Source organism: Camelus ferus, chromosome 34 (genome assembly GCF_009834535.1).
Source record: "Camelus ferus isolate YT-003-E chromosome 34, BCGSAC_Cfer_1.0, whole genome shotgun sequence".
In the NCBI taxonomy this organism is placed as follows: domain Eukaryota; kingdom Metazoa; phylum Chordata; class Mammalia; order Artiodactyla; family Camelidae; genus Camelus; species Camelus ferus.
The window spans coordinates 14,240,194-14,257,918 of NC_045729.1; the positions used below are offsets into that span (position 1 = coordinate 14,240,194).

Genomic DNA, 17,725 nt, shown 5'->3' on the forward strand with positions numbered 1-17,725 from the left:
CCCAGCGGCTCATTAACCAGCCCCCTAGGGATTTTGCCTCCTGCAGGCGCAAGCCTCCGTGGCCCTCGCAGAGCCTCGGAGGGCACCTAGTTGGGACCCACGCGGGGTGAGGGGCGCGCTCATGTACCTGCTATCCTCCCGATGGGCATGGCGTGCTCCTCGGGTGGGGAGACGGAGACCATGATGTGGTTCATGTAGGCCAGGTCTTCCCGATGGGAGAGGTTGATGGGTTTCCCTTCCCGGTGCAGCCCGTCCTCGGAGAGCCGGGACTGCTTGAAATCCACGGAGTGCCGGGGGTTCAGGATCAAAGGGTGCATGATGGGGCTGGGCATGAGCTGGATCACCCGCGTGCTCTCCTGCCGGGGGCTGGATGGCTTCTGGTGGGGCTCGGAGGACGGCGGACAGTGGTTATTCTCCATGGGAGACACGGACAGGGGGTAGGGCTCCTGGTGGTTGTTCTCCTGGTGGAGCCTCGGCCCCTGGGCCCTCTCGGCTGGGGAGAGGCGGCGGATCATGTTGTCCATGGGGGACCGGAGGGGCCGCTGCTCGGGGTCAGGAGAGGGCCGGTGATTTGTCGTGATGGGCGATCTGGAACGGTGCAACAGTTCAATGGTGGGTGGGTTGTGGTGGACGTTCTCCACCGACGGCCTCGGGGTCCTCTGGACACAGTTATCTGTGGAGCAGAGGGAAGGACAGTCAGAGACCCTGATGGCCTGGCAGAAGTGGGACCTCACTGTGGTCCTGAAGGTGCTCCCCGTGGAGCACGTGTGGGTGCAGGAGCACCCTTCCTGCCAGGCTGTAGAATGTCTTTTTCATCGTTTAAAAAAAAAAAAAACTGGAGTGCACATACTTGAAATTCTTTTCCTGCCGATGGACAAGCTAAGAATGTCTACAAACATTCCATTCATCACCTACTAGTGGCTTATAAATACAGGGAAGCCAAACGTTCACTCTGTCCTTTTGTTACTTGACTTTTCGATGTGGCTTTCAGGGTCCGTAAGGGTTTCTCTCTAGATGCTTCTGCTGCTTGACATTTTCATAACCAAATTTTTATATTCTTTACCTCCAGGAATTGTTGGTATTAATGATGATGATAATAAAGCAATGACTATATCCTACAGACTGGATTATATTATACAAAATTTACAACATTCCTATGTAGGAGATACTACCTACCATTACTCCCATTTTACAGGAGAGAAAATGGAGGCATAAAGAAGTTAAGCAAGTTACTCAAGGTCACCCAGCTACTCAGAGATTAGAACCAGACTCCACAGATTCTAGAACGTTCTGTACCAATTACAGTATCTGCTACTTTGCTGTGTAGAGACCGGGGCTGGGTTGGGGGAGGGAAGTCACAGCAAAACCTGCTCTAAGCAAGAACACTGGGTCGAATTTACAGAATGACCATCTTGTTGTACTTGAAAGGACATTTAGGATCATCTTGTTTCTGAGTGCACAGTCCCTACACATGGTCAGACAGGTAGAGTTAAGTAAGGAGAAAGACGGATGGACACCCCTACTAATGCCTCCACCCCAGCCCACTGAACTTTCAAGCTGGGGGCATTTGAACAAGGCTGACATCCGAAGTGGACACAGCTCGGCAGCAGAAGTAGCTCCACGGGCTGGTCTGAGGGAGGGACCAGCACACATGTGGTTGTGGGAGTCCTGCTAAGGGTCAGAAGGACAGAAATCTCCCTCCAGAAATGGAGATTTCTGCAGACCTCACACTCATCTTAATGAAGTGTCACTGGCCACATCTGTTCCCAGAGTTTCTCCCCAAAAGGATGTGCACGCTTGCAGGTGTCTGTTCTGGTCAAAGACTTGTCCATGATTCTAAATAAATTAAGTCAAAGATATCTCCTTTGTCCATTACAATACCTACATAAAGAACATACAAAAGGGATGTGGGAATCTGATAGGGCTGGTACACAGAGACAGAGGTGGTGGCTTCCTAAAGTTTCACACAGGGTTAACAGGAAAATGAGGACTCCACTAGATCTTACCATCATGAGACAGTGAACAAAAGAAATATTGTTCATGATCATTAAAACATCATCTGCTTCAAGGCAAAGGGTTTATTTTGTAACCACTGTGTAACATGCTGCCATGAATTTAAAAGTGCTTAATCATTGGAATAGCTATCACAGGAGACTGGTTTAATAAATTACAGTGTATCTCTAACCGATGGAGGACTACGCAGCTATAAAATGGAATGAGGATCTCAATATTCTGTTAAGGCCCGGGCTCCAGGCTCTGTGGTTAGATGAGCAAAGAAGGGTGAAGTATTTATGGACTTGCAACCACTTTTCTCATAAAGGGGAAGGGGATTCCAGTTTCAGTAATTGCAGAGTGGCCTGTATCAGACCAACTTTCCTACATACAGAAATTATAGAATCTGGATAAAATACATTTATAAAAGTTATTTGAGGGTCCCGGAGAAAACTGAAGGGGATTTGACTTGAAAGAAGGGAACTTCCCAGAGTGAGATCCAAATTTATACAGCTTCCACCTCGAGGGCCCTCCCCAGTCCATGTAGCGTAAGGCGGCTAGAAATGAACAGAAAGTTGCTTGAGATGTCAAGGAGTAGAGCGTGAAGCTGCCAGAGGTGGGGGGGGGGGGGAGAGAGAGAGATATTCTACAAAAGAGGGAGCCTCAGAGGAAGTAGTCACTAATCAGCACATAAAGTTCCCTCAAATCCTTAACATGTGCTCCTGAACAGCACACATGCAGAGGGAACTCCAAGGAGCTCAGTGAAAGGCAGCAGCTGGATGGTTCAAAGATACGAGCAGAAAGCTCAGCTGCTGGCTGTTGTATTGGAGACAGAGTTGACTTTGAATTCTATTAAGGAAGGCTCTGTAAACACTTTAGGCTATTTATTACCCTAGAACGGCCACACCTTAGGAGTAAGGACTATGCTCTGCGACAGAGCCTGAGGACTAGAAGCAAAACTGAAACAGATCTCCCCTAACCAAATATAAGACGAAGCCTCCAAAATTCAAAGTAACTAGTTAGTCATTTAACTGCCTCCTAGCATGAAAAGCAACACTCTTCAGAGGAATATAACATAATCCAGAGTCTCTACAATGTGTCATCCACAATATTCAGTGTCCAATAAAGATTTTCAAGACTTGTGAACAAACAGATAATGTGACCCATATTCAAGAGGTCAGTCAACAGAAATAGACTCAGAGATAATCTAGATGTTGGAATGAGCAAAACTTTAAAGTAGCTATTATAAATACATTCAAGCACTTAAAGAAAATAATGGTCATAATGAGTGATAACAGATGAAGACTATCAGGAGAGAAATGGAAACTATAAAAAAGACAGCACATGAAATAAAATATTGGACTGAATGGACTTAACAGCAGATTGGAGATAGAAGAAACAGTAAATTCAAAGATCAATGAAAATAATATAGTAAACAATAAAATAAAACAATAATAAAAACACACAAATCTTCAGTGACAACATTAAATGGTCTAAAAGAAGTGTAATTGGAGCTCAAGAAGGAGAAAACAGAATGGGGCAAAAAAAAAATTGAAGTAATAATAGCCCCATTGCTCCCAAATTTGTTAACAACAACAACAACAACAACAATAAACAAAAACTTAAAGACCCAAGAAGCTCAGCAAATCCCAAGCAGGATAAGGACAATGAAAGCCACATCCAGGCACATAGTCAAACTGCTGAAAACCAACGATAAAATCTTGAAAGCAATTGGAGGGGGAAAAAATTACACCATATACAGGGGAAAAGTTATACTAACTATATAGCTAACTTCCTTTTTCAACGCCTGGAAACAGTGTACAAGCATGTGCACTAGAAAGAGATGAATGGAGACCTCTAGACTGAAAGAGACTGAAGAGACACGTCAACCTTGCAATATACAGAGACCCTTGCTTAGACTGTGAGTCACACAAACTGTAAAAATACTAATGAGATATTTGGAAAAATGTGAACATTAACAGACAATCGGATGATACTGAGGAACTATTAGTTTTCAAGTGATGTGATGGCTCTGTGATTATGACTTTATAAAGGGACGTAAAGTGCTTAATCAGCCTTGCAAGGGTACAAGTTGGGATGACAATGACTAACTTCCTCAGTTTAACCCGAATGCAAATAAATGCTTACAGGGTACTGATTAGGTCCACAGAGTTAACGTTAATGGCTGAGATTATTAGTTTGATAGAAATGATCTGCAATCTTTTGGGAATGAGTTTTCTTTACATAGCTAATTTGGATCTCAATTCCGCCAGCCACAAAAATGAATTTATCTTTTGTCCACGGTTCACTTTTCATTTGTCACAGAATATGATCGTCATAAGCAATATTTAAGACAGTTGCATTTTGAAGTTTCATATATTTTCTTCTAAATGCCATTTACAGAATGTCTCCCTTTCCTTAAAAGCTTATTAAGGTTTAAAAATACTTAAGGATGATGAAGTCCGTGTACTGAGAAATCCTATTTCCTGAATCCATTTCCCGTTTTACAGATTTCAAAACGGACACAGGCGTTGGCCAGCAGTCTGGTTACCTGCGGGCTTTTTTTGATGTCCTGGGCGTCGAGGCTTAGGGGATGGGTGTGCACTCAGGGCAAGCCTTAGGAAGTCTGGGAGGACTATGAAAGGAAGAACTTTCATGCCAAGGGTAAAAGAGGAACTGATGTAATGTCCTGGAGAGATTTCACTCTCTGTTCCTGCCCGGATTTGGGGAACAATGAAGGAGGGAGACAGTGCTCTGGATAATCCAACTCAGATTTTACTTTTAACTCAGGATCTGGGCAGAAACAGGACTTGGAGGCGCTTGATTTATTTACTTCTCTGCAGACACCACTGAAAGAGGAAGTACTTGATGAAGCTGATAACATTAATGCTGGAGAACTGGATCCGAGGGCATTTAATTCCAGGCTCCTGGTGGTCTGGGCATAACCACTGTCAAGGCTGAAAGGCCTGCAACGAGCCCTTCCAAGCTTTGTTTCAGTTCGCAAAAGCACGCGCCCACGTATGGAATGGGCTCTGACGCTGCTACCCTGTTGCCTGCTGCCTCTGTTATTGTAAGTTGGCAGCAGGGTATGGAAACTTATGAGACCAGAGCCGGCAGGCAGAGAAGCTCCGGACACAGGAAATGCACTGAGCGGACAGTGGGTGCATTAAATCCCCCAGATGTAGGAGTCTTCTGTCTAAAACAAGAAGATTTTTTTTTAGTCTGGCCTTGATGTCTGGGTTTGTTCTTGGTGAATTGCCCAGCTGGAAAACTGGGAAATTATCCACATCGCCCTTGGTCTGAAGGTCTTGATAGCGGAGGGGAACACACAGGGAAGAGAGGACGAGCCACATGTAATTGGTCAGTGTGGGCCTGGAAGGAGGGGTGGGGAAGACGCTGGACCAGTAGGGACCTCATTCTGATTGAAAGTGTTTTCTGATCCCACACCTTTCTCTTGGTAGACCTCTTTTAAGACACAAATAATCCCTTCTAGCTACCAAACAGCCCCAAATAAATCACTATTTTAAATGTGATGATTACAAAGAAAGGTCTGATTTCTTTTCTCATCCTCTTCCCTTTCACTTATTAGAAAAGTCTCTCCACTTAAAATTCATCAAAATTTGATCCAATTTGATCATGTTATAAATAGTGGACAACTGATAAACCTAAAAAACAAAAACAAAATGCTGCCTTTGGTTAATTAAAGCCATGGGTTTTGACTAGGAAATTTCCAGGGTAGAGCAAAGGCTAAACATCGAGTTTCTGTCTCTCACACCAGGATCCCGTTTCCCCATCACATTTTCCCTGCGGTCATGGATGATGGTAAGGGAAGCTAGTCAGGGAGACGCAGAGCAACAGGTAACTCTCACTCATCACCCTCAGTGAACTGTGTTCCACACTTGTCCGGAAAAAGCCATTTCCCAGCACAATTCTGTAAAAGATTACTAGGAACCATGAATGATATAAAGACAAAAATGAAAGGTTCTAGGTCTTGAGACAGGAATCCAAAATAGATTCCATATACAAACTCAGGTTTTGTGACTCCTGGTTGTGAGCTGACTTGTGCCTCCCCACCTCACCCTAGCCTAAAATTCATAGTTTGAAGTCCTGACCCGAGCACCTCAGAATGTGACATTACTTGGAAAAAGGGTCACTGCAGATGTAATTAGGTCAGATGAGGTCATACTGGAGTAGCGCGGGCCCCCCCTCCCGTGTGGCTGGTGCCCTGATGAAAAGGGGAATTTGGACACACAGATGTGCACATGCTGCATGTCTGGAAGGGCGATGTTCTGCCACACAGTCATCGCAATGTGAATGGAAGCAAAGAACTTTCAGCGATGCCAACCATCTCTGAGGCAGTGTCTCAGATGCAGAATATGCAAAGAGTAAGGAAATATGGGCCGTGCTCTCAGGGACCTCATAGTCTCCTGGAGAAGACAGATACATCAAAAAGCAACAAAAGGCTACAGGTGCTGAATTGAGAGTCGGTGCACACGGTGGGTAAGCCACACAAAGATGAAAGCACAGCTCTCAAAGCCAAAGATCACCAAAGACTGGTGATCAAACCACAGGAAGCTGGCAGAGAGACACACGACAGATTTTCCCTTGCAGCCCTCAGAAGGAACCGGTCCTCCCATACCTTGATCTTGGACTTCCAGCCTCCAGAACTGTGAGATAATAAGTATCTGTTAAGCCCGGGGTCTGTGGCGGCCCTAGCAAAGCAACATGCCTCCTACCGCCTTTTCCAGAGGTTCAACCGAGACTTTCCACTGACCCTCTGCCCGCCCATCTCAGGGTTTCTGTTCTCACTGAATTCCCTCATCACACTCGGCTGTCGCTGAATTCCCTTGTAGGGTCTGAGAAGAACACTGCCCTAATCTGGAGTGTATGATTCACAGAAGTCCGAGGTCCTAAACAATAAATCCTCCGGAAGCTCCCAGAATTTTATAAACATTTGGTGAAAGAGGCTGAAAGAAACAAAACAGGTGACTCGCAGGACCCGGCGGCTTAACCTGCATCAAGGCGGGTGGGACGGGCTCCACGCGGGCCACCTCTGCCGGAGCTCAGAGCAGACGGCGTGGGCATGTCTACACCGGCTGCAGAGGAGGCTTCGTGCTCCTGGCTGGAAGCTGGCTCTGCTCTTTGTAGGCGGTCTAGAGGAGCCTCCCTCGGCCTCAAGAAAGGCCCTTCTAAGAAGTGAATGAAGAAATCAAGGGGTCAGGTTTCAGATGAGCCCTGGGGAGGTAAACCCTGTGAGCTGTTTCTAGGGAGGGGGCACAAAGATAAGGCCGAGGGATGTCAGGGAGGGGACAGAGCGGGATAAAGTCAGCTGAGAGCTTCCTTCTCTGGAGCTGAACCCTAACTGCCCTGCCCCCCTTATCTCAAAGGAATCAGATGGCATTTCCTGGGGGGTAAGAGGAAGTTTCTTGAAGGCTTCCTGGTTATCCTGGGAGAATTATTCCTGTGGATTAGGGATCTCTTGCCTCTAACACTTTTGACGCAACAGAGCAGGCTAGCCCCGGGGTAAGAGCTGCCCTGTACCCCTGGAGGAGGTCAGAGGAGGTGGGGAGCTGAACGGGTCCTCCTGGAAGTAGGTTCATGGTCCAGATGGATGGAAAGTGGCTCTATACACCATCAGTGCCCACCATGGCCCCCTCACAACCAAACGCTGCATGGGAATAGGGTCAGAGAGTAAAAGGTCATGACATCCAGGGGGCAAAGCAGGAAGAAGAGGCCTTGGAGAGGAGGATAAAGAAGAGGGAAATGAGGTCTAGTGTGGGGGCAGGGTTACCAGGCTCTGCCACCAGGGACAACAGGAAGTTCTGGTGGGACCTCATTACCTCCTGCCAGCGTCGAGAGTCACAGAGATGAAAGGGCCACCAAAAAGTTAATCTCAGAGTTGCTGAGTGTGAGAGGAGACAGTCAGGTTAACAGAAAGGTTCCAAAGGGTCACAGAGGACCTGCCCTGTGCCAGGCACCGCGGGTAACACAAAGTACAGGCACCACTCATTTTCAAAACAGGCTGCATCCTGCATTAAGGCTGGCACTTCAAATATATTCTCCCTTAGAAACAATGCCAGAGATTAACCACGTGCCCAATTAACCACGAAGAAGTCCTAGGACAATGGTGCGAGTAGGCAGGAGGCCTTCCCTATGTCCAGATATGCATAAGTCTGGTGTTTGCACAAAGTATGTGCCTTTGCAATAATGCGAATGGTTAAGAAAACTGAGTTGGAGGTAAGGAAAACAACTATTGCACAATGATGTGACTATACCTAACACTACTGAATCATGTACCTAAACATGGTTAAGATGGCAAATGTTATGTGTATTTTATCACAATTAAATTTTTTTTAAGTTTAAAGAAAAGAAGAAAAACTCCAATTAAATAGAGGTAAGAAATAGCAAATAATAATAACAGACAGCATTTATCGACAGATGCTGTCCTAAGGGCATTTCCCGTATTAACTTGATCCTTCCTTACATCGATCGTATTCGATAGGTCCTGCTATTTCCTTCTTGTACAGATGAAAACGGAGACACAAGGAAGTTAAGGAACTTGCCCAAAGTCACACGGCTGCTGAACTGGGGAGCTGGGATTTGAAGCCGGTGGTCTGGATCCAGAGTGCACACACGCCATTATGGTCTCCGGCTCCCGAGCATCACACCGTGTAACAAAGATGTCAAACCCGGGCCAATGGCCTTCTTGACGCTTCAGTCATCAACGTGATTCCAGCAAGACTAGAAAATCGGGGTGGTTTTTACAACCAGTAATAGGATGTGGCCTGAGCAGATGACAACCTCAACTACCCTGGTGTCTGCTTAGTCACTGTCCTGGGGGGTTGGCTCTCAAGGAGGGACCCACACAAGGAGCAGGTCCAGGGGCACGAAGCCAGCGCTTCTGCTCTCAGAAGCCAGTGCCTGACTCGGACCCACGTGTCTCAAAGGCTGGGAGACTGCTGTCCTGTTAAGTCCATTCATCCTGGGGCAGTCAAGGACCTACACGGGTTAACTCAGTCCAATTTAGTATGAGTTTTTAAATCATTAACTGAAGACACACCTTGAAGTCTCGAAAGTTATCTCTGACTTTTCTTTTTGGTTTAAACTTGGCAGTTTCCAGTACAGGTGGCCCCCAACTTATGATGGTTCGACTTGATTATCTTTCGACTTTACAATGGTGGGAAAGTAATATGCATTCGATAGAAACCACAGCTCAGATTTTGAATTTTGATCTTTTCCCAGGGTTAGCGATACACAGGACGACATGCCCTCGTGATGCTGGGCAGCGGGCAGAGCTGGCGGGCGGCCAGGCGATCACAGCCGTGAACAGTGGGTACTGTTCTGTACCCAGACAGCCATTCCGTTTTCCACTTTCAGTACAGTATGCCATAAATGGCACGAACTGCTCAACACTTTATTATAAAATAGGCTTCTTGTTAGATGACTGTGCCCAACCGTAGGCTAATGTAAGTGTTCTGTGCATGTTTAAGGCAGGCTAGGCTAAGCCATGCCATTCGGTAGGTTAGGGGTATTAAATGCATTTTTAATGTAGGATATTTTCAACTTATGATGGGTTTGCCGGGCATATCCCCATCGTAAGTCTAAGAAGATCTGTGCTATGAAGCAGAGAAATTATAAGCAGGAGTGCTGAGACCTACCCCAGTCAGGGGACCTGGTCTTGGCATCCTAATCTCCATAATTTCTCTGTCATTCTTCTACTCATCGTTTGCCCTATTTGCAGGGTGCCTGCACACACACAGAATTAAAAACCTTATTTTGTCCGGCTTGTTCATGGTGCAGTGGAGTGGACACAGGCAATGGAGCCAAGCAGACCTGGGGTTCAGTCTTAGCCTTGCTCTTTCGTAGCTGTGTGATTTAGAGGCGTGCTACTTTGCCACTAAAAGCCTCCATTCCCTCATCTACAAAGTGGAAATAATATTACCTGGTTTATAGAGTGGTTGTGAAGATTAAATGATTTAAACATGCAAAAGCTTAGAACAGGGCCTGGCACCCAGTGAGGACCCAATAAATGCTAGCTATTATTTTGTTATTAGGGAGGGGATTCATACACCTCATCTCCATTAATTATCTCATTAAAATTGCATACGATTTCCTTCCTCCAAAGCAGTCTTCGGGCGCTTGTATTTGGTGGGCGGTGGGGAGGACATGGGAGGGGGTGGATATTTCCCTCAAAAAAGCAATCATATAAATAAAAATTTTGTGGGCCATCCCAGAATACAGGCCACCCTCCCCACCCTCCACGAAGAAATGATTTCTCTCTGCTACCTGGGCCGTGACCTTGGGCTAGCTGTAAGGAGAACTGAGAACAGCAGTATTTCGACACTTGAAATCTCTCATCATTACTTCCAACGTCCATGTCCACCCAGTGACGAAGAGCTGCCCCAGAACAGAACTTTCACTGGGAACTGTGGGGTGAATGCCTTCAAATTCAAGTGATTAAAGATCACCTCCTAGTCTCTCGGATGGGGCACGGGAGAGGGTGGCACCGGAGAGCTGAAGCTACGGGAGGGTCCCCCCAAGAGGTCGTGAGATGAGAACATTTGAGAAATACAGATCTCGACTCTCTTCCCTAGAGATGTGTGCGGGTCCAGTCCGGCAGGGGTAATTGATCCCAGTCAGAGACCAGCCTGGACTGGAAACACATTTTAAGGAATCACTATTCAAGTAGTTCTAACACCAAAGGGCCAATGGCAACCGAATATATACTTTGGGACAAAAGCTTCTCTTTTAATTGTCCCATGGGAGCCAAAAGTAACTGATTTTGGAATCAAAAGACGTTGATATCACAACTGTGTGTGATCAAATCAGTTCATTTTTTTTTTTTTTCAAATCAGTTCATTTTATAACCATTGGCTGGTATGAAACTTCTCAAGCTCTTTTGTCTCCTGGTTTTGGTGAAAGCCAGCGGTCTCCTTCCTACCCAGCTATCTAACTAATGCATATCATGCAGATAAAATGGGTCCCCCACAATCCAAGAAGAAGAATCTATTTAAAGTGAGGTCTTCATTGTGAAACAAGTGAATGAACGACTCTAGGTTTGACTACTAAGAGGGGTAACATCATCAGCAGTTCCTGACAAGAGGAGATAAATGAGAAGAGATTTTCTGAGCATCACCAGACAGGACACTATGTTACGCTTTTCTGGATTTTAGCTGCCCACAACCCTAAAAGTAGAGAATGTGTCTCATTCATCTTCGTATCACCCAGGGAGACTCAGCTTTTGGACAGAATGTTAGGATTTGAGAGCGCTAAGATCTGAGACCATTTGGTCGAATCTTGTCTTATAACTTGGGAGTCTAAGGGCCAGAAAAATGAGAAACTGAGCCCTTATGACTCTTCTGGCAGAAGGGAAGGACAGACCTGGTTTCCTGACGTCTCGAGCTCAGTCTTTAAAAAAATTGATCTAAGCTGACCAGGTGTCCCAGTTTGTCATGGACGGTCCTGGTTTATGTCTATTGTCCTAATTCATTTACTGATCTCACTGTCATAAGTGTCTTGGTATGGATGAAAAAGTACAAGGTTATTGTTATTATATAATATTGCCTCCCCTTCCCATAACTAGGTAAGGGGAAAGAGTGGAAATGCTGATTTCCCCAGGACCGAGGTGGGAATCTGAGTATCACTTTGCTCAAGGCATGACTCAACTTCAGAACAGTGTACATCATAGAGATAATGAATGTTTACAAAATAAAGGGTTCGAATTAGTATAATAAAGGGTCATACGTCCCTCCTGCCAGAGCCCAGAAGGGAGCCTCTGACCTAACACCAACCTCCTAGCCGCTGACACTGCCACGTGGCTGCTAGTCTGAAAGGCGAGATTTCAGTGTAGCGTACTCATACAGGATATCTGCGGGGAGCGGTTGCTAGATTAAACAAGGTATGTTTGTACTGTGATATAAATCCCATTGTGAAATTATGAATGTCTGAACTGGTTAAGTCAGTGGCAGTGACGAGGTGAGGTCACAGGGCGGCTGAATGCAGCTTTGTGTGCACTCGCCTCCCCGTGCCAGCCTGCTGAGGGGCTGAGTGGGTCCTCTGGAACGTTCTCCTTCCACTCTGGGAGACTGGTCTCTGTGCCAAGTCAGCAGCAACATACTTTTCATACTGTATCCCCAATTATGTAAAATAAACCACTGGGGATGTAGTATTGGATGCTTATAATTTCCATTATAAACTGTTCTCCCTGCCTCCTTCCCAGGTCAGATCTTCCTGTACGTTAACACATGCCTGTATCAATGTTATATATCGACGATATAACAGGATCGATTCCAGAGACAATTTATGTGGAGCTGGGTCTTTTCTTTTTGATGGAGAAGACGGGAAAGAGGTGGGAGGTGGCCGAAGGTGGGGAACTCGTACTGACCCATTCGTCTCTCTCGTTGGTCCCTTGGTCACCAACGGCACCCATATATCTGGAGGTCTGGGGGCCGCCAGCCCCTTCCTGTCACCTCCTGGCCTGGTATAGCTCTTCTCACCTGATACCACCTGACAAAGAGCCACGCTTCCTTTCTGTGTCCACCTGCTCATGTGAGAGCAGGCGGAGGAGCAGCGGAGCCGGGCACGTACCGGAATCACGTTTCCTGGCTGACAGCTTCACAGAATGGTCTCTGAGAACACACTACTTTTAAGAGCAGGTCTGATGTGTATGTATATGCATGACTGGGACATTGTGCTGTACACCAGAAAGGGACACATTATAACTGATGGTACTTCAGCTAAAAAAAAAAAAGAGAAAGAGCAGGTCTGAAGCAGAGCTAACTGGTCCACAGGGCGATGCAGCCCTTGACCTTGCGCTCAATTGGCTCCGTCCTTTTACCTCCTGATCTCACCACCGCCAATGACAGAGCACTGGAGAGCACGGCTCATTAGGGCGCTGGCGGTGGCACGTCGTTATTTACTCAGTTGGCGAGGAGCTCTGAGAGGAGCCAGCGTTCTCTACTGACCAGCTCCTGCCAGTGAGAACCATAACAGACACACCTGCTCAGGAGTCAGATCAGGCCGAGGGGAGCGCAGGAAGGGCTTGTCCTGACCACAAGCCTCCAATCACATCAGAGAATCAAACGGGGAATAGAATTCCAAATGGGATTTTTTTTAACAATGAAGAGAGAGAGAGAGAGAGAGAGAGAGACCTGAGAGAGAGAAAACCCAACCCGTCACACACCTTTTGTACCTAAACATCTTCAGGCTGGGTAATCTGATTCCTGCCTTCATGTCCGGCTTCAGTAAACCCACTCCTCTCCTCGGGGGCAGCTGGTGGCTATTACGCAAGCTGGAAGTGCACAAGCCAGAAAGAGTAAAAGAACGGAGAGTGGAACTCGGGGAGGGAGGCGGCTGCTAAATTTAGAAAGGGTAAAGCTAGAGGAAGACAGGACAGAGGAGCAGGCGGGGAGCCTGCAAGGGACGCTCACTTCTTCTCCATCATGGAAGCGAGGGGGCCTGCTGAGAAACACAGGGCACACGGAACCCTAGGTCAGGTGGCCCGGAGTCATGCTCTGTTTTGTGAAGTGTTAATTAAGAAAACAAATAACTTCTCCCTTTTTAATTTGCTGATGGCAAAACAAAAAAGAGTCCTGCTCTGCGGGATGATCAATCAATTTATGGAAATATCCCTAAAAAACCCAGGTTTTAAGACCTCTTGTAATCTGGTCCTCAGAAAAAAGTACAAGTTTAAAAGAATTACTTCGGGTCCCTAGTCCGGGCAAGAAGATGTGGTCCAAATGCCCCTCAGAGGCACGACGCATCACTGTTCGGCAGAATAGGGAGTAAAAGAAGATTTTTATGCCCTATTTCTGTACCCAAACACCTGCTGTGGAACTCTGTCCAGGGCCACCATTCCATTCTGGTCTTTTGTTCTGTTTTCTACCAGATTTGATGCTGACCACTGTAACTCACAGGAAAAGAGCAGCGCCTGGCACGCCTGAACTAAGCACTCATAGTGGGTCCACTGCAGGTCACCACCTTTGGGGCATGAAGAGGAGACTTCTGGTCCACTGCAGAGTTCACAGGGTTGGGGTCTCTTTTCTCCCTCCAGCTTATGTTACCCCCTCTGCTCAAAAACCTTCAATGACTCCCTATTACTTTCCTCCATAGCCCACAAATCAGAATCCTCCCCATTCTGGTTCTAATCTTACCTCCTCAGACCCGTTCTGCAACAGCAAAATCTCGATCACTGTTGAAGTAGGGCGATGGTACACAGGGTTTTTTTTAGTTAATTCTCTCTATTTGGGGTCTGTTTGAAATTTTTCATAATCAAAGGTAGGGGGGAAAGAAAGAATCTCTACAACCCAAGTCAGCTGACAGATCTCTGTTCCAAGGACTTATTCCATCCTGGAATGTTCTCCACTTCATCCCAGCTTATCAGAATCTTTCAAGGAACTGGATCTTCAAGAAACCCTCCAGAGCCACCTCCTTCATGAAGCTGTACCTGGATATAACCCCACTTCCACCATCTCTTTATGGTGCCTTTACTCTTTGATACTTATGTGAATATCTAACCCTTTCCTTTCCCGAGGTTGTGAGTTGCAGAGAGCCAAGAACAGATCTGATTCATCTTGGCATTTCCCCCAGGGTCTCAAACATAGTCAGCCCTCAACAAATGTTTGTTGACTGAAAAATGAATCACATGAATAAGAACAACTTATCAAAGGAACAGCTGAACCTCTGGGATTTGTCTACAACTCAGGCAATGAGAGAGAAGCCTCCTCGGTACCTTCTTACCTTCTTCGTGGTTCTGGTGCAGGATGACTTCCGGCTGCGTGTGTATCGAGTTTCCGGGGTGGAAGAACGGTGAGAAAAGAATCCGAGGTTTCCTCTGCTTCAGAATATGCTGAAGGAGTTCATAGAGCACATCGCCTGGAAAGAGAAAGGAAAGAGGAATCAAGAAATGGGAACAGTTTGTTCAACAACCATCTGAACTTTGACACTGTGCCAGGGCACGGGGCACAATGGTGAGGAAGACAAGTCTGCCCCCTGCCCACGTGATCTTACAGGGGACAGCAGGTGGCACTGAGACTCAGAAGGTCAGAGCCATGCGGCTTCTTCTTTTGAACTTTTTTGATTATGAAAGTCATATCGAAGAAAAAGTATAAAAAAATGCAGGAAGCCACAAAGAAAACAAAAATCACCTATAATCCTACCGCTAAGAGACACAAGCCCTGCTTGTGTACTGTACAGTACTGCAGAGTTACATAGTCAAAACCAGGCTCATCATGCTTTATTATCTCTCCTTTTCCCTCCGCACGATGTAACTGTTTTAGTAGATGCATAATAACAACCCGTCACTGGGACGAGCCAGACTTTATTGCAAACTGCAACTGTCCCAATTTATTGCCACTATTTTTATAAAAAACATCCTTTGTTTGCATTTCAGATTATTCAAAGAAGAATTATAAAGTCAAGAAGGATGAAAAGTTTTACTGTTTCAATGACAACTCATGGAATCTTCACAGAAATCTCCTCAACAGAGAACAACGTGACTTTCTAATCCACATTAATCCCAGACAGGAAAAGAGTAAATAAGAGAAGTATTCACGAGTCCGAGGTACTCGCTACTGAGGATACCCTATAAGGAACTGGCATATTCTGGGATGCTTCCCACTAAAAATACACACAGGCAATGCTCCAAGGTCCCACGATCTCTAGAAAATCGTCTTTAGACGTCAGCTCCTCGCAGAGGATTGTAAGGGTTGGTCTGAACTGGGGGGCTTCTGTTCTGGTGTATTTGTATCTGAAGTGTCCGCTGAGTAGTTAATTAGCCAAAAAACCTGTCGTGGTCTTCTCCCTCCCCTTTGACTTAGCTCCAAGTTCAAAAATGCAGGTGGGCGCCTCAAAACCCCTTTGGGGGTGGGTGATTAATCTTTAAAATGCCACAGACTTTTCTGACTGTCCCCCCACGCCCTTCCACATACAGATATGCCATCAACAATTGTACCAAACAATGGGCTTTTGTCTCTAATTTTAGCCACTTTTAACAGATACTTTAATTAACAACTTAATTTAACTGCGTATTTTGGGCTACTGCTATATATATTTTTTTCTTTTCAGTTCAGCCTGAACCTGAGAAACACTCCACAGTAATTCCTTTCTCTCTGCAAACCTCTTGCGCTCTTCCCATTTGTACCAAATAAAGTTCCATGATACCCTGTCCAACCCATTCCTGAGGTACCTGGTGCTTCGCTTTGATTTTGGTCCTTTGGACCTTTGAATTTTGGGTGTTATTAATATAATTACTGCCACTATTTACTATGGGGATCAAATAAAGCCGAAGACCCCATGTCACTGAGGAATCTCCTAGTGAAACGGCGAGAAGCCGCAGGGGAGTCCTGAACCAGACTTCAGAACGTCCTGTGTGAGGCGCAGCCGTGGCTCGCGGCTGCGTTCCGGAGCCAGGACGGCCTCGGAGCTCAGCTAATTCAAACCCAGTAGTCATGGTGACGCTGTCTCTGATGAGGATATGGAGCCTGAAATACAGTCCTATTTTAATGATTCATATTTTAATCGCTTACAAAAATAAGTCCCTAATCAAAGCGTTGTTTCTTTTGGTTTAGTGTAACGTCTTCCTGAACTTCTCCGAATTTACACGGCCTCACGACGCTGGGTTCCACCCTGTGAGGTTGAGCAAAATTTGAACAACGTTATTTTGGTAGTAGCCGAAGAGAAAACGAAAACACTGAAAAAAGGTGTCCCTGATGATTACTAACAAAAACGGTCGGTAATTAGTGCGTGCATTTTGGAAAGGGAGGCCAGAAAGTATAGATTTAGTGGCTGTGAGGGTGCTGGACTGTTAATTTTGAGGGTGCTGGACTGTTAATTTTGAGGCACGCTGGGTGCGGGGAAGGCACGGGCTGCTGGGCTGGAGGGCTGGCTCCTCCACACCTGGTGACCTTGAGCAAGGCCCTGAACGTCTCTGCAAAATGCCAGCATCTCCTGCAGAGGTTTGCCGTGGGCACTGAATGAGGGGATGTCGAGAAGCAGGGTCTGGGCATATGTCACACCTGGCCCCTCCCTGGAGGTCACCCTCGCAGCTGGAGGAGATCTGGGTGTGGTGGCCAGAGAGCGGGACAAAGTGAGGTAACAAACAAATGCCCTTTAACTTCTCTAGGCCTCAGTTCCTTGTCCTGTAAAACGGCAATGTCAGTGGCATCCACCTCCCAGGATGACGGCGAGGACCCGGTGAGGTCATCACGTAACGGGCGCATCACAGCAGTGGGCAAACGGCGAGAACTCAGCAGACACCAGCTGTGCTGTGACCACCGCTGTCACCACTATTATGATCATTAACGTGATTTAGGACAGACCCGTAGACCCCCAAGGAGGTCTCAGAAGGAGAACAAGGGAGTGTCTTGGTCATGGTCAGTGTTCCCGCTTCACAAAGGGCAAAGGTTAACTGAGGCCATGCACCCATCCTGGCCTCTCTGGAAGCCACACCCTGGCCTGGTGGGCTGAGCCCTCCATGGGGCTGACATGGACTCTGTCCCATACGTTCCTTGGCCTCTGTGCTGCCTCTGCTTAGCCTCTCATCCCAGAGCTGGCCAAGGGAGCCTGGCAGAGCTTTGCCAACTCCTGACCTGAACCGGGAAGATCACAGTCATAAGTGCCACGTGTGACAGCTGGCTCATGGCTGGGAGCCCGGGCCCCAGGTCCCAGGCCAGGAAAAAGCTTGAATTCTATGGCTGTAATGCTAAGACTTAATTCTAAGAGCATGGTCATGGTT

At 46.6% G+C, this 17,725-nt stretch overlaps 1 protein-coding gene across 3 annotated transcripts in view; it reads right to left on the reverse strand.

The window, feature by feature from the left end:
• Positions 1-17,725, reverse strand: part of ETV6 (ETS variant transcription factor 6) — a 222,635-nt gene that overhangs the window by 20,917 nt on the left and 183,993 nt on the right. For all 3 annotated transcript variants that reach the window (XM_032473181.1, XM_032473182.1, XM_032473179.1), the window contains 2 exons: positions 14,731-14,865; positions 128-673 (listed from right to left, as the gene is read on the reverse strand). In XM_032473181.1, coding sequence (XP_032329072.1) covers positions 128-673; positions 14,731-14,865 — 681 coding nt within the window. The remainder of the gene's footprint in view (positions 1-127; positions 674-14,730; positions 14,866-17,725) is intronic.